Consider the following 22,635-nt stretch of genomic DNA (forward strand, 5'->3'; position numbering starts at 1 on the left):
CTGTTTCCGTAAGATCGGAGTGCCAGTTGAACTCTTGCTACAAAACAAACACAATTTAATAAGTAAATATATGTAAAAAATGTAAAAACTTAAAAAAAATGAAGGGTTACTATACCGCAAACTGACGAAACCACAACTCTCGTTCGTCGGAAGGGATCACACTCCACTTTGGATATCCAAAACGGAGCATGGAGTACATCATCTGGTTGATGCTCCGGCTAATGCCATTTTTCGACTTGGTGAACCTTTAAAAAAAATACAAGTTAGCAAGTTAATTAAAGCAAAAAATATAACGGTACAAATAAAAAAAAATACTAACCAAGTGCTATGGCCTCGTCGTGGGTTGAGTTGGAGAAACGGGAGATGCTCTCGACCTGGTTGTTGAACCAATAGATGAACCGGCATGACCCCCGGATCCTGTTGAGCAGCAGCGTGAGGGGCAGAGGGAGCTGGAGCGGGAATATATGCGGGAACCGAGTCATGAGACGATACCGATGCACGGGAACCGCTCACCGAACTACGTCGAAGACGGGCTGCGGGGCGGGCTTCATCCTCGGCCCTAAAAAAAAAAAATTAACCCATCAAACATATTTTCATTTATATATTTACAAAAGGTTTTATAAACGTTTTAAAAAAAACTATTAAACCTTTTATATATATATATATATATATGTATACAAAATTATAAAAAATTTATAAATATAGAAAAATGTTGTTAAAAATTTATAAATGAAGAAAAATGTTGTTAAATATTTATATTTTAAAAAAAAATGTTGTTAAATATTTATTAGTGGAAACTTAAAAAAAAATATAAAAAATTTTAAAATTTTAAAATTTTTACTATACATGATTTACATATATATATATGTATACAAAATTATAAAAAAATTATAAATATAGAAAAATGTTGTTAAAATTTATAAATGAAGAAAAATGGTGTTAAATATTTATATTTTTTTCAAAAAAAACGTTTTTAAAATCAAAAAACGTTTTTAAAAATCAAAAAACGTTTTTAAAAATCAAAAAACGTTTTAAAAATCAAAAAACGTTTTTAAAAAAAAAAAAAACGTTTTAAAAAATCAAAAAACGTTTTTAAAAATCAAAAAATGTTCCAAAAAAAACTAAAACAACAATCCTAACTTATATATCCTAAACTATCCATTCAATCCTAAAATGTTCAATCAAACAACCTAAAATCCGAGATCAACTTCCAAAACCCTAAACAATTGAAAAAAAAAAGGTTTGGGATGATTCTTACATGATTTGGGGTTTGGGGAAGAGATAGGAGGGTGAGGAGAGGATTCGCCGGTGAAGAGAGGCCGGAATCGCCGGAGAGTCGCCGAAATCGCCGAAATCGCCGGAGAGTTTTGAGAGAGAGAGAGGCCGCGGAGATAACGAAGAAGAAAGGAGAAGGGTTTTTATTTCCGTGGATTCCGACGGACACGGGTTCGTCGGTATTCCGTCGGTATATTTAAAATATACCAAATGCCGATTCGCGAAAATTTTCAAGCGGTTTGGTTCTCCCGGGCTAATTGAAATTCCGACGGAACGTGTCCGTCAGTATTTTCCGACGGACACATTCCGTCGGTATATTCCGACGGAATTCCGACGACTTAGTGTTTAGGGTGTTCTTTTCAAGTTTCTAAATGCAAAATCCAAACCTTTGATAATATATATAGTATTTGCATAAAGATTTAACAATAAAAATGTTTTATAACACGATTTTACACAACAATATTTTTTGTAGTGTAAGCTTATATAAATATGATTGTATAAGTACATAATGTTAAGATGAGATGTTATGAAAACAATGATATGCATACATAAATATTTTAATGAGTTGTTATATTTGAACGGTTGCGATCTAATACTATACTAAACACTTATTATGTGTTATTTTCATAGTTTTGGCATCTAAATTTATAGATTTTTATGATTGAAACTTTATAGAAAAACATGTCGTCGGTATTTTCCGACGAAATACCGACGACCTTTCCAATTTTCAATGAAACCCGTTGTCGTCGCTATGTCGTCGGTATATTGCGAGGGATTTCCGACGGACCATTAAAAAAAAAAAAAAAAAAAACTAATCAGAATCTTCTGAATCTTCATCAAACTCCCCAACCTCGGCTTCCGGCTCTGAATGTACGACAGCATCATGTCCAAACACAGTCAAATTCTCAACGAGTTGAACATTTTCCAAATCTTCAACTGCCTGGGCGTTGCTGGTAGACTCTGGTTGCAATGGTTCATCATCATCAGAAGTTCCATCCACTCGTCCTCTTGGGTTGATTTGCGTTACAGTAACCCATGGATCGTCTCTGTACGTCACCCGAGGGTAACTGATGTAGCACACCTATACATATCAATTATACAAAGTATTAGTTCAATATATAACATTAATTAATTATATTGGTAAAAAATTATGAATATATTGACATACCTGATCAGCTTGCGAACCAAGAATGAAGGGATCATAATATTGAAGTTTCCGCCGCGAATGAACTGATGTAACACCAAACGCATCAATCTTCACTCCTCTATCTGGGGTGGTGTCATACCAATCACAATAGAATACTACACAACGCAATCCAACCATTCCAGGAAATTGGATTTCCAATATTTCTTTTATGTTGCCGTAGTAGACATCGTCACCAGAAGAAGATGAAACACCAGCATCATATGTTGTCTTAGAATGACCTTTCCTTGTGAATGCATATCCTCGCGTACAAAATTTAGGATATGATTTGACCACATAGTTTGGTCCCTGCACAAATTCGCGTATCCAATCATCGAACACAAGACCTCTGGCCAAACCATCATTCACCTATAAAAAAAAACATATATGATTGCAAAATTAATTAGTTTATATATATTAAATTTAAACTAATCATTTGCATAGGGTAATAGGATATATGACTCACATAACTACGAAGCCACGCAGCAAATCCGTTATCTCTAAGTTGTCGAAGCTCATCTTCTGTTGCATGCCTGTGAGTCATACGCAACTCCGCCATATATACACTATATACAAAAATATTATCAATATGAAATAAATTTATTGAATATTAATCTAACAATAAATGAATAAATATTTTTACCTCTCATATTGTAGAACATCTTCACAGTTGGTGAGCAAATATGTTTGCAAATGAGCGTTCTCAGTGTCCGTAAGTCTCCGCTTCGTGAATTTTCCACTAAGTCGTCCTATTTCCTTGAACATGCTTGGGACAGTAACATGATATGTTGCTCTCTCCCCTCTATCATCATGCCGAGCAGGTCTTCGGTGTTTTGTTTGCACTTCTGGTGGAAAATAATTTTCAGCAAAGATTGCAGTTTCTTCATTGATCACCTGTGCCACTATAGATCCTTCCACCCTGCTTTGATTTTTGACCATCTTCTTCAGATGATGCATATAACGCTCAAAAATATACATCCATCTGTACTGCACAGGACCACCAAGTTCCAATTCTCTTGCGAGATGAATAGCAAGATGTTCCATTACATCAAAGAATGATGGAGGAAATATCTTCTCAAGGTTGCACATGCTGACTGGTGCGTTTGTCTTCAAATTATTAATACCCTCTTCAGTCAATACTCTGCTGCATAAGTCACGGAAAAAAACACTAATCCCTGCAATTGCTTCATGAACATTACGTGGCAATAATGCTGAAAAGGCAAACGGAAGGAGGCGCTGCATAATTACATGACAATCATGACTCTTCAAGCCAGTAAACTTTCCTTCGCTTCTATCAACGCAGTTCCCCAAATTTGATGCATATCCGTCAGGAAATTTCACTTTCTCTGTAATCCAATCAAAGAACTCTTCTTTTCTAGCACCATCTAGCCGATAAATGGGAAAAGGGGCCGTACCGTTCTCATCAACGTGAAGTTCAGAACGATCACAAATATCGACTAAATCCAACCTTGACTTCAAATTATCCTTCGTTTTACCTTGGATGTTAAGGACTGTGTTCATCAGATTATCGAAGAAGTTCTTCTCAATATGCATGACATCTAAATTATGCCGCAATAGATGACTCTCCCAATATGGTAGATCCCAGAAAATACTCTTTTTGTGCCAGTTATGTAGCTCTCCAACCGCATTGACTCGAATGTTTTCATGTCCACCTACATCTGGCGTCCTTTCTGCATCAAAATACCTAAACTGCTTCAACAAATCTTTCCCACTAACTTCCTCAGGTGGACCATCAAACACCTGCTTGTTCTTCGTAAACGAAGTCTTACTCCTGCGGTATGGATGATCAGGTGGTAGAAATCGTCTGTGACAGTCAAACCAACACGTTTTCCTTCCGTTCTTTAGTTGGAAAGCATCTGTGTCATCTTGACAATATGGACATGATAGCTTCCCATGTGTTGTCCATCCAGATAACATACCATATGCTGGAAAGTCACTTATTGTCCACATAAGTACTGCCCGCATCTGAAAGTTTTCTTTGCGCGAAACATCGTATGTCTCAAAACCATGCGCCCATAGTTGTTGCAACTCATATATTAGTGGTTGAAGAAACACATCTAGTGATCTTTTAGGATGATCTGGCCCGGGGACTAGAATTGAGAGAAACAAAAACTCTCGTCGCATGCACAAGCTCGGCCGTAAGTTGTACGGTGTCACAATAACTGGCCATAGAGAATACTGCCTTCCATGCTTTCCAAATGGGCTGAAACCATCAGTAGATAATCCAAGATAAACATTTCTTCTCTCTTCCGCAAATTCTGGATATGTTGACTGGAAATGTTTCCAAGCCTTTGCATCTGAAGGATGTCTAATCTCACCATTTGTGGAATGCTCTGCATGCCATCTCATTGCTTTTGCTGTGCGCTCACACTGATACAACCTCTTCAATCTTTCCGTCAAAGGCAAATACCACATTCTTTTGAATGGGATCGGAACTCTTCCCCTCGTCTCCTGATAACGAGGTTTCCCACAAAATTTGCATACATTCCGTGTCTCATCCGCTCTCCAGTAGATCATGCAGTTGTCAATACATACATCTATCACTTCATACGGTAGTTGAAGACCTGCAACAAGTTTCTGAACCTCGTAGTATGAACCCGGTGCAAGGTTATCCTCAGGTAGAATACCTTTGACAAAATCAGTAATCGCATCCATACATTCTTCAGCCAAATTATAGTCTGTCTTAATACCCATTAATCTAGTTGCAGATGATAAGACTGAATGACCATCTCTACAATTTTGATACAAAGGTTGTTTTCCTGCATCCAACATGTCAAAAAATCTCCTAGACTCGGGGTTTGGTTCTTCCCCTCTATAATGATCATGTACCATCTGCTCAGTACCTACACCATAATCTATATCCGTTCTAGATTCTTCTAACCTAATATCAGGCTGAGGTTCACTAACAGGCTGAGGTTCGCTAGTACTACCATATTCATAACCAGTTTCCCCATGAAGGTACCAAACTTTATAATTACGTGAAAACCCTTTCATATACAAATGAGTCCAAACATCAAATTCTTTTATAACCTTATTATTATTGCAAGAAGAGCAGGGACATCTTAACATACCACTTTTTGCATCCGGTTGCTGTTGAACAAGCCTCATGAATTCTCCAATCCCTTGAACGTATTCTTCCGTAAGCAAATTGGTGTTCGGATCCAAATGAGGTTTATCCATCCACGAACGATAATAAACTTCTGAAGACATGATTTTCACGGAATTGTTATGACTAAAGAGAATGAAGAGAGAATGAAGTGTGAATGAGTTGAATGAGGAGGGGTTGTATTTATAGGAAATTGCTTACGGACCTCCGACGACTTTCCGACGAAATTCCGACGGATGTAAAGAAGTCCGTCGGAATTCCGTCGGAATTGTCCAATCCCAAACGGCTATACAACGGTCATATGTATTTGTCGGCAACGGTCACATGGTTCGTCGGAATTCCGTCGGAAAATACCGATGGAATTCCGACGACTTTGCTGTTAATCGGAATGTCGTCGGAATTCCGTCGGAATATACCGACGAACTTCCGACGACTACAACGGTTACATTTTTTATCGGAATGTCGTCGAAAAGTCGTCGGAAAATTCCGACGAACCGTATGTCGTCGGAATTCCGTCGGAAATGACCGACGGAATTCCGACGACTTCATTTTTTTGGATTTGGTCGGAAATTTGTCAGTATTCCGTCGCAAATGTCCGACGACCTTGGTGTCCGTCGGAAGCTCCGTCGGAATTCGGAGTGTTTTCTTGTGGTGTGAGATACATGAGTTAATATGGAGACCACAAACTGCTCGCCCTCGATCACTAACCAAATGAATCAATGGCCGTAATGAAGTCCAATCATCAAACCAGAACTTAGCTGAGATGTCCAAGCCTACTTCATAAATTAAAAACTGCCTTGCAAGAGGCCATAACTTGCATAAAGATTTCCAAATCCAACTGCCAGCAGTGGATGCATCAAGAGCCAAAAGTATTGCTCAATTCAGAAAACACATAAATGTTTGTATATATATTAAGATACGTAAATTTGTTATTACAATTCATGAACCACGTCATTAGTAGAATCCCTACTCGCAACCTTAATGAAAATGAAAATGCATAATATATGAAAACTTGGGTGTATATATAACCCTATATATCTTCATAAAAGTGTTTCTTGAAGGCCTCCATGTGAACCACCTGTTGACACGTCGCAAGAATCAGAGAGCCATCTTCATTTTTATCTAGCAATAGCAAAGAGTTCCCATCGAGGTCATTCGTGCCTGGTCCCATGTAGACCTCCTGGCCCCATCCGAAGTCAAGACCGTACATTGGCAGAGTTAACCAGCTCACAAGTCCAAGATTAGGGTTCCCATAAAATGGACCTTCCGTGCTTCCCAGGGTATGTATATCTTGAAACTCCTTTAGATCCTCGTGGTTCTTTAGATACTCTATCCCGGTCATCACGTATTCGTTGGTCACATTCTTTATAGCTTTCCTGATTTTTCCCGCAGCGAAACCCAACTCGTTCGTTATCAGTTCACCTATATATATATGCACAAGAAAATTGTCTAAATATAGAATTTGCATTGGTCTCACTTTAAGTGCATGAGAAGCAATCCATAGATCCTCCATCTAAATTCTAACTCCTGCGAAAACTAGTATTTAATTTCTACAGCTAGCCTATATGTCCGATTGATGATATCTTTTTATAGACTGGGATTATTGTTTAGTACTAGTTGTGAATTTAGGCTAGATTTTAATGTTACAGACAATTTAATAAGAATTTTTACAAAATTTTGTTTTTGATAGTTTACAAACAATATTTTTATGTATATTAACTTTTAAAATTGGAAAACATTAAATCAGTTTTTCATCTGGCTATATCCAACGATCTTGGTTGCAATTAACAACACTGAATTGTAGTTTAAACAATAACTTTTATTATTAGCCCTTAAAAAAAATTGTATTATCAACAGATAAACTATAACAATTTCAGTCGCTTAAACTAAAATATTTTCACGTGAATTAAACTGTACCACTATATATCCCAAAAGTTCTTGGACATCTTTTTATTAATTTTAAATTAGATATATAGTTTCTAAACGATGAAAATAATATACACTAAAGAAAAACTTATCTAAGGTAACATTTTATTATGAAACTTGCAGCACATATAACATATAGCCAAACTAATAAATAAATCTCAAATATAACCAACTGGAAAATAAAACATTTTATTATGAAACTTGCAGCACATATAACATATAGCCAAACTAATAAATAAATCTCAAATATAACCAACTGGAAAATAAGACAAAATAAATTTTAATTTTTGACAAAAACGTACCTGAGATGCTTGCTGCGACCACATCAAGAGTAGCATTGCCAAAGTAACCACGGGGCAGAGGTGGCTGCACCCTACTACGAGCATCTACACTGATTACCAAACCCGTTGGTTGCTCTGGCGAGTGTCCACGTGCTTTGCAAGCGCACCTCCATACGTGTCCCGTGACCGTCTCGTACCTTGTAAACCCTCTCGCTGGATCAGCGTATTCGCTTGTATTCACTTTACTTCTAAGCTTCTGAAGCTGAGACTTGCTCAGCTTTAGCATCGCCACCACCGTTTCCTTCTTTCTTTCTTCTACACAATCCGTTTCACCGATCAGTAACGGCGGCTCTTCAAACTCTTCACCTTCGTACTGAGGTGATGAGGCAAACGGCGGAAGCTGTTCACCAGCCCAGAGGACTCTGCGGTCGAGAAATGGAACGGTTTCTAGAGATTCACCGCGAGCGATTCTTCCCCACTCCGACAGGAAGTGAAGTGCGCTTTGTCCATCCACGACCGCATGTGAAACTTTGACGCTGAGGCTTATTCGGCCGCATTTGAACGTGGTGACCTGAGCTAAGAAGAGGGGGATTGTTTCGATAGGGGATTTGTAGTTTACTTGTGGCACAAGTTTCCCCAATTCCTCTGTCCCTAAGAAATTGTTGAAATCGGTAAGCTCTGCCTCCGATTCCGCTTCGATGAGTGTCACTCCTGCTGCATTACAATCGAGCTCTAACCGGCAGTGGGGGAGCCACCGTATACGGCCGGCCAAAGGGTAGAAATGGAAAAGGGCACGGCTCAATGAGTTCTTTAGGGTTTCGACTACATTGCCTTGGAACGAGTCAGGTGGCTTGTCATAGAAGTAAATGGTGGGAACGTGAGTTATTGTACCAACTTGATCCCATTCCGCTAATGGAAACCGACCGGTCCACGTTGGTTCAGCCGCCACGACTGTGTAAGTATTCCTTATGATGATGGGAGCCATATCACAAACTGCAGCTTCTCTTTTCTTTTTTTTTTAGTTTAGCCGTAAAGTACTAACTATGTGATGTACTGAATCGTATGAGTTTATCGTCTTTGCACTTGATGAAAATGTATTTCTCGTGATTTAGTTTGTTTCCTTGTAAACAGCTTACATAATGGAAGTGATAATAAGGTTTAACTTTTGTCGGTCAGTATGATCATGCGTATTGTCCTTTTTCTTAATTTCTTTCACATAGTAGACTAATATTCTAACGTGCTTAATTAAAATCTGTCTACTTCAACATACATTCCACATTTAAAATGAAGAATCTAATATATATTTATCCATTAGTTAAACATATGTGGTAAATGTATTGTTTCATCCATTAGTTTTGTATGTTCCATCTGCTTTGATGGGTATGAAGAAACGCTTGAAGCCATATTAATCAAGCAGTGGTAGTTTGGTTGAATAGATATATAAACTTGGGATAACACATAAATTCGTCAGTTCATGTTCCATTTTTGCTAGAAACGATAATTCCAATTAACTTGAGGAGCAAGTTAACTCATTAAAGTGAAGTTTGATGGGTTAAGGAAAAAGGAAAACATATCGAGTTTAGGAATGTTTTCATATTATTATTAGGAAAAGATGTATCCTCCTATATTAAGAGTTTCCATGGAGAGATGTTTCATCAAGAAAAACACATTGAAAGGTTTAGTTTTGAGAGAATTTCTAAATCTAATAAGAAGAGAAGTTCTTATAATCTTTGCGTTTGTGCAACTTTAATTGGTATCAGAGCTCCAGGTTTCGAAGATCGTTCACAAGAGAAGTTGTAACTTGATCAAAACATGGGAGACGATGACAATTCTCAAGGACGTGATAAAAGTCTTGAGATGAAGAAGGACATACGATGTCTGATGCCATCATCAACCAACTACACCGTATGGTCGATGCGAATGAAAGTGATGCTTCGTTTATACGAAGTTTGGGATACGATTGATCCAGGGAGCGGTGATTCAAAGAAGAATAATATGGCGATTGCTCTAATCTTTCAATCAGTCCCGGAAGCGCTAATACTTCAGATAGGAGAACATGATACATCGAAGAAGATTTGGGAAGCTATCAAATCCCGTAACCTAGGTGCTGATCGCGTGAGAGAAGCGAGGTTACAGACTTTGATGTCTGAGTTCGACAAACTGAAGATGGCAGACACAGACACGGTGGATGACTACGCAAGAAAACTTTCAGGCTTAGCATCGAGAGCAGCCGCGTTAGGAGAGATAATGGAAGCATCGAAGATGGTAAAGAAGTTTCTGAAGGGACTTCCAAGAACGAAGTTCATTCACATCGTAGCCTCGTTAGAACAAGTGTTGGATCTAAATTCAACAGGGTTCAAAGATATTGTTGGGAGATTGAAGGTTTTCGAAGAACGCATAAAAGAAGAAACCCAAGATGAAGGTCAATCGAAGCTCATGTTTGGAAAGAATGATATGCAAGGTAGTGGAAGCGATAACAACTCGCGAGGAAGAGGCAGAGGTAGAGGTTATGGTGGAAGAGGAAGAGGACGAGGAAGGTCTAATGGTTCTGATGGTCATAACAAATGAGGAGAAGCTTCAGACAAGACCATGAAGGACTACTCTAAGGTTAGATGTTGGCGATGCGACAAGATGGGGCACTTCGTGTCACATTTTCCTACACGACCAAGAGAAGAAGCTAACCTAACAGAAACACAAGAAGCAGATGCATTATATATGCATGAAGTAATATTCCTCAACGAAGAGAGAGTGTTTCCTAAGAGGTTTGATGAATGCGGTGGAAATATGAGTATATGGTACCTTGACAATGGTGCAAGTAACCATATGACAGGCAAGAGAGAGTTCTTCTCAAACCTAGATGAGAGCATCAAAGGAAAAGTCAAATTCAGTGATGGATCAAACGTCGAGATTGTTGGGAAAGGCTCGATCACGTTCATCGAAAAAACAGGGGAGAGAAGAGCACTCAGAGATATCTACTACATCCCGAGTCTTAAACACAATATCATAAGTCTTGGACAAGCAACCGAGATGGGTTGTGAGGTTAATATGAAAGAAGACTTACTGATGCTGAAAGATCCCCGTGGAAGGCTATTAGTACAAGTCGCAAGGCAACCAAACCGATTGTACAAGACGCCAATGGAGGTTGAATATCCGAAGTGTCTTCAAATACAAGAAACTGATGTTACATGGACGTCGCATGCGCGGCTAGGACATGTGAACTTTGGAGTCATGAAGAATATGGTAGACAAGGAGATGGTTGTAGGGATGCCTCAGGTGATACACGAGAAAGATGTGTCTAGTGCCTGCTTAGTTAGGAAGAAAACTCGGAAGTCTTTCCCGCCTAAAGCAAAGTATCGAGCATCACACGCATTGGAGTTGGTACATGGTGACTTGTGCGGTCCGATATCACCATCAACACCAGCAACAATAGATATGTATTCGTCTTAATTGATGATTACTCAAGATATATGAGGACGATGCTGCTAAGAGAGAAAAGTGAAGCGTTCGATCGGTTCAAATAGTTCAAGGAGTACGTGGAGAATCAAACGAAGCTACAACTCAAGACTTTTCGCACCGATAGAGGAGGAGAGTTCACATCTTCTGAGTTCATTCGTTTTTGTGAACAAAAAGGTGTAACTAGACATCTCACCGCATCGTATACACTATCAACAAAAGTGGACGAAGAACCAGGATCATTCAAGCTTCCTCATATCGATGTTACGGAAGAAGGAGATGGTGATGAGCATCAAGATCACCAACACCACGAAGAACAAAACAATAATGAAGAATAAGAAGGTGTACATGCAGGTGAACAAGAGCAAGTAGCAGAGAACAACGATGCAAACCAAGACCAACATGTAACATCAAGATATGGCCGTAACATCAGAAAACCAAAGCGGTTGGTTGATTACATCCTACTTTCTGAAGTTGAATGTGGCAGACTCTTGCTAACCATCGATGGTGAACCAGAAAGTTACATCGAAGCTGCAGTGATACAAGCTTGAATCGATGCAATGAAGGCAGAGATCGAATCTATCATCAAAAACAAGACCTGGAAGCTCGTCAAGAAGCCGGCAGGTGTGAAATCGATAGGTTTGAAGTGGATTTATAAGATCAAGAGGAATGTATATGGAGCGGTGATCATATACAAAGCAAAGCTAGTTGCAAAAGGCTATGTGCAACAACAAGGCATAGACTTCAACGAAGTATTTGCACCAGTTGCTCGTATAGAAACCATACGACTACTCTTGGCGTTAGCAGCAACTAATGGATGAGAGATCCATCACTTAGATGTGAAAACTGCGTTCCTGAACGGAGACTTAAATGAGGATGTATACGTGACTCAACCAGAAGGCTTTGTGGAGAAAGGAAAGGAGGATCATGTGTACAAACTTAGCAAAGCACTATACAGTTTGCGTCAAGCTCCGAGAGCTTGGAACATCAAACTCGACCGTGTTCTCAAGGAGATGGAATTCACGAAGTGCACCAAGGAACCTGCGGTATATCAAAAGAAAGAGAAGGGGGAGCTTCTGATCATAGCTATATACGTTGATGACTTGTTTGTAGCAGGGACTTCGCTCAACGTTATCAAGCAATTCAAAGATGATATGTCAAGAAGATTTGAGATGTCAGACCTCGGGAAGCTTACATACTATCTTGGTATAGAAGTAATGCAAAGAGCTGTTGGCATTCGAATCAAGCAAGGAGGATACGCGCAAGGTATACTTGTCAAGACGAATATGGAGTCATGTAACTATACTCATGTTCCGATGCACACGAGTTTGAAAATATCAAAGGCAGAGAAGGAGCCTAAGATTGATGCAACATCGTATCGAAGCACCATAGGATGCTTAAGATTTCTTCTTCATACACGACCGGACTTGGCGTTTTCGGTTGGTGTATTAAGCAAATATATGCAGAGTCTAAGAGAGAGTCATGGAGAAGCAGTGAATCATATATTACAATACATAAAGGGCACTACAGAGTATGGTCTCTTCTTCAAACGGGATGGAACAACGGAGATTACAGGTTACAGTGACAGCAGCCATAACATAGACGTTGATGATGGAAGAAGCACTACAGGGTTTATGTTCTACCTAGGAACATCGCCGATCACGTGGACATCGTGCAAGCAACCCACAGTGGAATTGCCTGGAATTGTGTGGGACCATGTCCAACTCTATATTATCAAACCGCTCTGATACCCTGCAAAACAAGCAATATGGTTAAAGGAGTTGTCCATGGATTTATTTTAATAAATCCCAACAATTCAGAAGCTGGGATTAATAAATCCCAACAATCGTCCAACCGCTCTGATACCCTGCAAAACAAGCAATATGGTTAAAGGAGTTGATGGTCGAGATCATGAACAAAGAAGACAAGAAGGTCGTGTTGAAGATTGACAACAAGTCAGCGATAGCCCTCACCAAGAACCCGGTGTTTCACGGTAGAAGCAAACACATACTCTCGAAGTACCATTTCATTCGAGAATGTGTGGAGTTCGAATTTATCGAAGTGAAGCACGTACCTGGAGTGGAGCAGAAGGCAGACATACTCACTAAACCATTGGCAAGGATCAAGTTCGAAGCAATGCGCAAGTTCATCAGAGTTCAGAAGATCAACATACCTAAGATTCAAGTTAGAATTAAGGGGGAGAATGTTGGATAATTCCAATTAATTTGAGGAGCAAGTTAACTCATTAAAGTGAAGTTTGATGGGTTAAGGAAAAAGCAAAACATATCGAGCTTAGGAATGTTTCCATATTATTAGTAGGAAAAAATGTAGCTTCGCCCTTAGGAAAAGATATAGCTTCGTCCTATATTAAGAGTTTTCATGGAGAGATGTTTCATCAAGAAAAACACATTGAAAAGTTTCGTTTTGAGAGAGTTTCTAAATCTAATAAGAAGATAAGTTCTTATAATCTTTGTGTTTGTGCAACTTTAAGAAACTATTGTAAAATTTGAGAACACGTAAATACGTTGAGCACAAAATACCGATGAACAAGTTGATTCTTCTAGACAGTTGCCTTCTATTGAAAAATCCGTTAAACAATTATTACAGATTTGTTTAGTCAGATTGATTCGACTTCACATTTGTGAAATAACACTGACCAATTTCTAATCTATCCAACTCTAATTTTACAACCAATATTTACAAAGAACTCCCAAAACTTTGTTCAAGCTCACAAAAGTTTACAATTCTTTGCAGTTCAAAAAAGTTAAAAGCAAATTATCCAAGCTCTTTATCCTCTAAAACCAAATCACACTTGATAAGTCTAAATCTCTTGATTCATCCTTATTTTTAAGTTCTACGATTTTTATTTTTGCCAAATCATAATTAATAGCTCCAACCAACATGTCATCTCACCTTATGACTTGTACAACCTGCGCATCTTGGTGTAATACATTTACCTACAGAGTTCTAGTCTTAACAACTATATCGTTGGCGTTTGACAAAATAAAATAGAATCATATTTGGGCAATTCTCTCAAATAGATATTTTTAAGTTTTTGTCACAAAAATATACCTCAAAAATTAAAATGACTAAAATAGTATTTTTTATTTTGAAAATTTTAAAAAATTTTATTTTAAAAAATTTGAAATCCTATCCCCAAAACCCCACTCCTCAACTCTAAACCCTAAACCCTAAACCCTAAACTCCTCCCCTTAACTCTAAACCCTAATGTCTAGATTAATTAACCCTAGGGGTATAAGTGTATATTTACTTTTTTGATAAAATATTTAAGCATGTTTTGGTCATTTTATTTTTAAGATCTATATCTGTGATAAAAAAAAAATTTAGGTATTTCTAGGGAATTTCTCGTCATATTTTAGATTTCATTTAAAAAATTGAAATCCGGATAGTTATCAATACTGTCTATCTAATTTAGCAAAGTATCAGCCATATGCTCCAATCAATTAAAGAAAGAGAATTCGGCCAAAAAAAACCTCAACTTTGTACGAATTGCCAAAAGAAACATGAACTTTTGAGCTGACCAAAAAAACACCAAACTTTCATTGCCAATTTAGCACGCCGTCACCAAATTTAACAGAAATATTTGACATCGTTTATTGTTGGCGTTAAGTGAAACGACGTCGTTTTCAAATGAGATGAAACGAAGTCGTTTTATATGATTTGAAATTAAAAATATGTAGACACCTGGATTCGAACCCAGGTTGTTTGGTCAAATGGCAAAGTCTTTTACCACTAGGCTAGTGGAACTTTCAATGTACTTACTAACATGTTTACTTTTATTTGGTACATATTAAATATAAAAAATTCTCTAAGAACTTAATAAGATCTTTAAAATTCCAAAAAATTAAAAAATAAAGAAGATTTTTATAAAAAAATTATTTTCTTTTTAAAAAATAAAATTTTATTTTTCTTTTTAAAAAATAAAAACTCTTCCAAACTTTTCTAAAAACTTAAAAAGATCTTTAAAATTCCAAAAAATTGAAAAAATAAAGAATTTTTTTATAAAATTAATTTTGAAATTAAAATATAAAATAAAATTTTATTTTTTCTTTTCATAAAATAAAAAATCTTCCAAAATTTTCAATTTTTTAATACATTTGCTAAAAGTTGAAATTAATTATACACACATAAAAAGTTGATAATTGTAACTTTAATTTTTTGCATTTTATTATAATTTTTTTAAAATTTGGATTTTTTTAAAATTTGGATTTTTTTAAAAAAATGAAAATTTTGGAAACTTTTTGACTTTGTAAAGAAAAAAAATATTTTAATTTTAATTCAAAATTAATTTTATGAAAATTTTGGGAGATTTTTTTTTTTAAGAAATATAAAATTTTATTTTTTAAAGAAAAATAAAATTTTATTTTCAATTTTAATTTCAAAATTAATTTTATAAAAAAAATCTTTATTTTATCAATTTTTTGGAATTTAAAGTTCGTTTTAATTTTATAGAAAATTTTGGAAGAGTTTTTATTTAAAAAAAAAAAAAAAAATTATTTTCAGTTTTAATTTCAAAATTGATTTTTTAAAAAATTTCTTATTTTTCAATTTTTTGGAATTTTAAAGATCTTTTTAAGTTTTTAGAGAATATTTTTATATTCAATCAGTACCAAATAAAAGTAAACATGTTAGTAAGTACATTGAAAGTTCCACTAGCCTAGTGGTAAAAGACCTTGTCATTTGACCAAACAACCTGGGTTCGAATCTAGATGTCTACATATTTTTAATTTCAAATCATGTAAAACGACGTCGTTTCATCTCATTTGAAAACGACGTCGTTTCACTTAACGCCAACAATAAATGACGTCAAATATTTCTGTTAAATTTGTTGACGGCGTGTTAAATTGGCAAGTCAGCGAAAACATTGTTAATTAATTCTAAAGTCAATGAAAGTTTGGTGTTTTTTTTTTGTCAGCCCAAAAATTCATGTTTCTTTTGGCAATTCGTGCAAAGTTAAGGTTTTTTTGGGCCGAATTCTCATTAAAGAAAACATAAGATTTACGAATTTAAAATGAGAGGAAAATACTCAAAAAAATCTTTTCCAACTCCACATATGAATTGGGTACGTGTTATTGGGGGTAGTCCATGGGCCATATAAAACCCAAATTGGGTGGTAGAAAAATAAACCCTAGTTTTAAACCTGACCCGAACCCATACCCGACTGGATCTTCTCTTCTCTCGCTCAGTCTCTCAATCGACGATCGAAAATTAAGCGTTTTTTTATCTACTTTGAACCGATCCCTCAAAACCACGACAATGGAAGGCGATCAAGACACATCTGATTTCACTTTGGTAACGAGGAAGCCTTGCTTCGGTCTTCCAACAGCTTGCCCTAACTGCCTTCCCGCTTACATATACCTCAAACTAGCCCAGCTTCCTTTTCAACTTGCCTTCAATTCCACCTTCCCTGATTCAGGTTTCAACTCTCCATGTGTAGTGTACTTGAATCTAGATTCGAATGTTAATTGTTCTTTAGTCGTTGGTGTTAATCAGAGTTTAATTAGGTTTTGTAAGCTAATTTAGTTACTGTTTTAGGTTTAAAGGATTCGTTTTTTTTTAAGAGAAAGATACATTGGTGAATTACATTCTTATAATAAGGATTACCCTTATTGGTGAATTACATTTTGGATTGTGAAAGTTGCACACTTTCGATATTTGTGATTTTGATGTGTTATTTATATCATTTGTATATTTTTGGTGGTTTATGTAGAGGAACTGCCATACTTTGAAAGTGGGACATATGTTGCATACAACAATGAAGATGGTGGGGTGATTGAGAAACTGGAGAAAGATGGGATTGTTAATCTTGACTCTCAGCTTCAGTCTCTTCCTGATTATCTATCCTTGAAGGCGCTTATTGTATCGTGGCTGGATGAAGCGCTTACGTATGAGATATGGGTTGGTACAGAGGGAGCATCTGCTTCCAAGATCTACTACTCAGATCTTCCTTGGGTGATCGGCAAGGTCCTGTTCTATAAGCAGACGTATTTGACCAAGAAGCGTTTAGGACTCACCAAAGAAAACGCAGAGCAAAGAGAAAAACTGGTAAAGTTGCTTAAGTTTAGGGCACATGTGGTTTTATATTTGTAAACAGTTGAAAAGTTGCTACTTAAAGTTGAAGGGTATTTTATGAGCAGATATACAAGAGGGCAAGTGAGGCGTATGAAGCTTTGTCGACTAGGTTAGGCGAGCAGAAGTTTCTCTTTGAAGACAGGTACTGCATTCAATCACATTGACCTAACTTGGTTTTATATCTTTGAAGCCTTTTGAATAAGATTCACCATGTTTTCTCTTATGCTCTTCCCGACAACAGACCATCGAGTTTGGATGCTTTCTTTCTATCTCACATGCTTTTTACTATCCAAGTATTACCGGTAAGCAGCTTTACAATGTTCCACCAATATACTTTTCAGCTTATTCTAGACCCCCTTAGAACAATTTAAGTTGTTTCTTTATGGTGAATGATCAGGAAACATCAGTGCTTCGGCACAAACTTCTGGAACAAAGTAATCTTGTCAGATATGCTGAGAGACTCAAGTCGGAGTTCCTAGAAGAGTCTTCATCATCTCCTTCCCCTCCCCTTCACTCATTCCCTTCCTCATTTCCAGGAAAGGGTAAGACACATCCAAACCTTACGATTTATGTGCTCATTTCTTATTATACGCAACAAAACTGGATATGTCCCAACTCTGTGGAGTAAATGAATCTTATCTGATGTTCAGGTTCGAAAACAAAGAGCAAACCAAAGGCAGAAAAGAGCGAAGAGGAGAAAAAATTCAAAAAGAGAGCAAGATTCTTTCTTGCTGCTCAGTTTCTAGCCGTTGTTATTTACGTATCCGTGATGGGAGGAGTTAGTTCCGATGAAGTGGAGTATGAAGATGATGATTAGTACCCTTATTATTATGGACCAGTAACTCTTTACCCTCTTATTTGTAGAGACTCATAGACAAAAAGAACCAATCATCTCTCTGCTTTTTCGTTTTGTTATATTGGGAAGATTCTTTGTTGTTCATCCTTATCAACTGAGCTAACTCTGTTTTGTCTTGCTAACAATACAAATCTCATCCATCTAAACACTATCTTCTGATAGCAAATGATGATAGCCAAAAACCTAAACTATATGCCTAAACTCTCTAACACCAAACAACAGTTAGGAATTGAAATTTACATCCGGACGTTGCCCTGACGTGTCCTCTGGTTGGTTAACAAGCTTTGAGTGTTCATCAGCCGAGTAGATAGCAAACTCAGCTAGTGAGCTCACTGCAACAGACATCCCATGGCAGAGAACTTTCACAGCAACCTCTGCAAGTTTCTCAGCAGTCATCACAACATCTTCAGCCAACACAAGGTCCAAGCTTTCCGACCCGGAATATCTCCTTGACCCGCCGCTTCCGCTCCAACTCGGGTCTTCCCTAACCTGTCTTGCGTATACCGAACCCATCCCTGAGGCAAAGAACTCGAGTTTGTCCAAAACCGGCTTCTCCTCCAAGCTGTTAAGCAACTTGGACCACTGGATGCAGACTCGGTATATAGGGTGAGGACACGAGGACAATCTAACTTTCTCAGGGTCAGGATCACATCTGAGACATCTCAGAAGCCAACCGGACAATGCTGTCACGTAGGATCTCTGAGACGTGATCCAGAACTCGAAGCAGGCTCTCCAGTTTCGAAGCTGAGCTTCAAGATTCAAAGCAGATTGAGCTAATCTTTGAGAGTTGATTGCCTCTGGCATTACTGGAGGCTGTCTCTTCTTGTGACGCTTTGAAACAGGTGCCCCTGCAAGTAACATTTTGGCTTCGTCTAGTGTTCTTCTCTGTATCTGATGACTCTCTGCCATCACTTGCCACATCCTTGTTAATCTATTATGATCATTGATCAGTCTTGAGAAGGGTTATAAAGAGAAACCAAAGAGGAAGAAGAAGTTGTTGGTGTTTTACCCATGAACAAGCTCCATAAGCTGAGGCAACAGTTCTTGGTCGCGAAGAGTCTCAATCCTTCTGGAGATGGATTCAATAGAGTGTATAGAGACCTTTATCTGTGTGTCAAGGTCTCTAATCGTAGCTCTTGTTTTATCAACTGCAAAAGGATCATCACCTTTAACGTCTTGATTCCTTAGCTGCATACATTTCTTCTCGTATGCTCTTCTAACACGTTCTCCGGACTGTTACAAGACCAGAAAAGGATGTTCATCTTATAAACAAGAGAAGACAAAACCGAGATTCCGATAGTCACTTACCTTAACTTCATCGTAGAGTTTCTTCTCCCACGCGAAAAGTTTGTCCAGTGTTGTTTGGTGGCTACCTGAAACCATGCAAGATTCATCTGAAACATCGCTTCTACTTTCAGACCCGGAACCACCAGAAGAAGTGAGCAAGAATCTTGAAGAGGAAGATCTTGATGAACCCGAGCGAAACAAAGCTACAGGATTCAGCTTCTTCATTGCTACAAACACACAAAAGAAGAAACTAAGTCAGTCACAAAACATAGAGAGATTGCTAATTTTCATTTAATGGACTTTACTACCACTATGATCATTAGGAGACGGTGGGTACTGAGCTCTGCTAGCTTCCAATAGCCCCGAGACTTCCTTGGCCGCGTCGCAAATGGTTGTGAACTGATCTTCAAGGTCTTTGATTACCTCTGCCATGCTCGTTGGTCTCCGGTTCACATACGCCGTGAAACCTTGCGTATCTCTTTTAGCAACGTTAACAACATTCTTCACCTCTTCAACCTTCCCAACTCCAACAACATTATCTTTAGTTTCTACTTTAGGCACCTCAACGGTTCGCTGTTCTTGCGTTCCAACGCATTTCTCATCTTCCTCGTTTTCGCTTTCACACCCACTGTCCGTAAACTCCCCATCATCATCCTCATCCTCATCCTCATCCTCATCTTCATCATCATCATCAACGTCTTCAACTTTAACTTCCTCCTTACAACAACTCTTGTCAACATTACCTCTACTAGCTTCGTTTCCTTTCAAGTTATGATTCTGAAACCTCGGAGGCTGAGGCTGAGGCTGAGGTTCATCGTCTTCCTCCAAGTCTGGAATCCCTTCTTCCTCACGAACACGTCTCAATCCTTTAATCTCATCATCCACAGTACCAGTACGAGTCTCCACACTTCCCCTATCATAACTATTATTATATCCATAATAATCCAACGAAGAGAAGGGATTCCAGAAGAAGTCCCACTGCGAGTTCTGCGGCGAAGGAGGAGGAATGTTATGAGTGCTTAGCCTTTGTTCAGGAGAGCTCAACGGATTCCAAAACGAAGAAGAAGAAGCTGCTGAAGTGTTCACATTCATATCCACATTCATCCCAAAGAAACCATCAGCTTCTCCTTCTCCGTATTGGTGACTCGGCGGTGGTGGAAACGACTCAACGCGAAACGTTTCAGGGGATCTCTGCTCGACACGAACCGGTCTGCTTCTGTTAGCCATCAAGTAGTTCGCTCTCACCTTCGTTCTTGGCTTTTCTTGAATCATTTTTGGAGGCATGGAAGAAGGCGAAATGGTTATGAACTCATCACAGCCGCTCCTGCTGGTGCTTCTACGGCGGCTGCTGCTCGGTGGTTTTCTCTTAACCGGAGTCACCTCAAATGAGTCGTGACTGGGAACGAACTCGTGAGGCTTGTAGTTGTTGTCTCCTTGGATGAAGTCATGGAGAGCGTCAGAGACTTGTCTAAGTGAGTTGATATAAGCAATGTGACCAGAGGCAAACTTGGTTCTGTCTTGTATCGCTTGTTTGATGAAACGTTTCCTGTCTTTACAGATCTGGACAGCTTCTTCGTCGTCTAACTTGGAGTGAGAACATCCCATTTCTCTCTAATCTCAAGCTTCAAATCCACAGATCAAGACCTCATTGTAGTGAAACAACTGAGAACAAAGAAGAGTGGACTTTTAGCTATTTACTATCATATCAACTCACATTAAATGAGAAGAAAAAGACATTATCTTTCGTTTCTCATACAGACAAGACAAAAAGCTCTTCACAGTCTTCAAATCTTAAACCCTCCCCAAGAAAATCTAAAATCCATGCACCATTTTTGCTTATTTCCAATAAAAATGTGGAATTACTCAAAACTGACAGAAACTCACATGAGATAAAAGTGGCAAATCTTGGACTTGTTCGAGTGAGATGTTAAAAATGTAATGAACAAACCCAGAGAGTAAAAAAAAAAAACAAAACTTAACAGGGCTGTGTTATATGGTCAAAAGAAGCTCGAGGAGTAAGCGTGAGGATTTTCTGTAGGGAAGAGACGTTGGAGAAAGCAACGGTCAAAACTACTGTCGGAGAGAGGAGACAAGTCGAGAAGAAGGACGAGAAGAAGAAGACAGAAACAAAAAAAAACATATTATAAAAAATAAATAATATTAAAATTAAACAAATAAAATAAAGAGAAGAAAAAAGGTAAATGGAAAAAGCTACGACGAATAATAAGACGGGACACGGATTACGACTTTCGCCATTGCTTTTTATATTTATTACCTGTATTGCCACTTAAGTTGAAAGAGGCTTGTTCATATGAGTATTATAGTAAAGCATGGGCACTTTCGTAACTTCCGTAGTATATGCAGTGGGAAAATACGTAGGGAGAATTTAGACAAATAAAGGACCGGCCTGTAAAGTAAAAGGCAGGATTTGGACCCACATGATAAAAATATATCATGAAGTGCCTCGATACTTGAGATTTCTCTTCCTGCCCCTGATTATTTCGTTTAATCACGAAAACACCATTAGTAGTCCTACAACCTTTCTCAATTGGGTTCACGTTTAGATCAATATCTGACCCGGTGGACTTCATTGTCATGACTTAGATAAATAGACTTTAGCCCATATCATAGTGTTGTTGTTTTGCTTCGAAAGTTCGAAACCATTGTGATTCGGTCTCAAATATATTTTATTTGGACTATGCAAAATCCATTTTCCTGAAGCATTCATGAGTGGTCTAAGCAGTGCCGGCCCAGTATCATTCTATGCAAATTTAAAAATTACTGCCCCCGTTGCGAGTAGTGAACACATCACCTAAAATGTATTTTAGAATCTACAAGCCAATATACCAAAGAAAAATATGTATGCGTAATGCCCCTAAATAATTATAAACGTTGGCGTCCAAAGCCCATGCTTCGTGAATTTTGGCCCAGGGACGGGCATGGGTCTAAGTTCATAGACGAGTCTGGATCACCAATCATTTCAATTCTCGAAAATTTACATTTTTCAATATCAGTTTTATTAATTCAGAATATTGCTATTATTTACTTTTACTTTGTCTTGGAATATTACTTTTTTGTGCCACTGGACCTACTTTAAAAAGCTGATTATTTTATAACTACCTAATTTTATTTAATTACTATCCACGATCTCTTT

General features: G+C 37.8%; 3 protein-coding genes across 6 annotated transcripts; 1 reads left to right on the forward strand and 2 right to left on the reverse strand.

The window, feature by feature from the left end:
• Nucleotides 1–6,465: 6,465 nt before the first annotated feature.
• LOC106405249 (spermidine hydroxycinnamoyl transferase-like) lies at nt 6,466–8,870 on the reverse strand. Its single transcript, XM_013845825.3, has 2 exons — nt 7,814–8,870; nt 6,466–7,007 (listed from the first exon to the last, which is right to left on the reverse strand). Exons 1-2 carry the CDS (start codon nt 8,775–8,777, stop codon nt 6,616–6,618), a joined length of 1,356 nt encoding a protein of 451 aa, XP_013701279.2. The 5' UTR covers nt 8,778–8,870; the 3' UTR covers nt 6,466–6,615.
• Nucleotides 8,871–16,398: 7,528 nt separating this feature from the next.
• LOC106406705 (mitochondrial outer membrane import complex protein METAXIN-like) lies at nt 16,399–18,284 on the forward strand. The gene is made up of 6 exons (XM_013847422.3): nt 16,399–16,682; nt 16,977–17,311; nt 17,404–17,480; nt 17,580–17,640; nt 17,736–17,880; nt 17,989–18,284. Exons 1-6 carry the CDS (start codon nt 16,523–16,525, stop codon nt 18,153–18,155), a joined length of 945 nt encoding a protein of 314 aa, XP_013702876.1. The 5' UTR covers nt 16,399–16,522; the 3' UTR covers nt 18,156–18,284.
• Nucleotides 18,210–21,611, reverse strand: LOC106406704 (protein ALTERED PHOSPHATE STARVATION RESPONSE 1). 4 transcript variants are annotated; one of them, XM_013847420.3, is made up of 5 exons: nt 21,366–21,607; nt 19,790–21,143; nt 19,503–19,708; nt 19,204–19,427; nt 18,210–19,125 (listed from the first exon to the last, which is right to left on the reverse strand). In XM_013847420.3, the coding sequence occupies exons 2-5, from the start codon at nt 21,084–21,086 to the stop codon at nt 18,417–18,419; spliced, it is 2,436 nt and encodes an 811-aa protein (XP_013702874.2). In that variant the 5' UTR covers nt 21,087–21,143; nt 21,366–21,607; the 3' UTR covers nt 18,210–18,416. The 4 variants fall into 4 exon arrangements, with proteins under 4 accessions (XP_013702874.2, XP_048625862.1, XP_013702875.2 ...); XM_048769905.1 differs by having other exon boundaries at nt 19,790–21,293; XM_013847421.3 differs by having other exon boundaries at nt 19,793–21,611.
• Between the last annotated feature and the right edge of the window lie 1,024 nt (nt 21,612–22,635).

The sequence above is a fragment of the Brassica napus genome, chromosome C9 (genome assembly GCF_020379485.1).
Source record: "Brassica napus cultivar Da-Ae chromosome C9, Da-Ae, whole genome shotgun sequence".
Classification (NCBI taxonomy): domain Eukaryota; kingdom Viridiplantae; phylum Streptophyta; class Magnoliopsida; order Brassicales; family Brassicaceae; genus Brassica; species Brassica napus.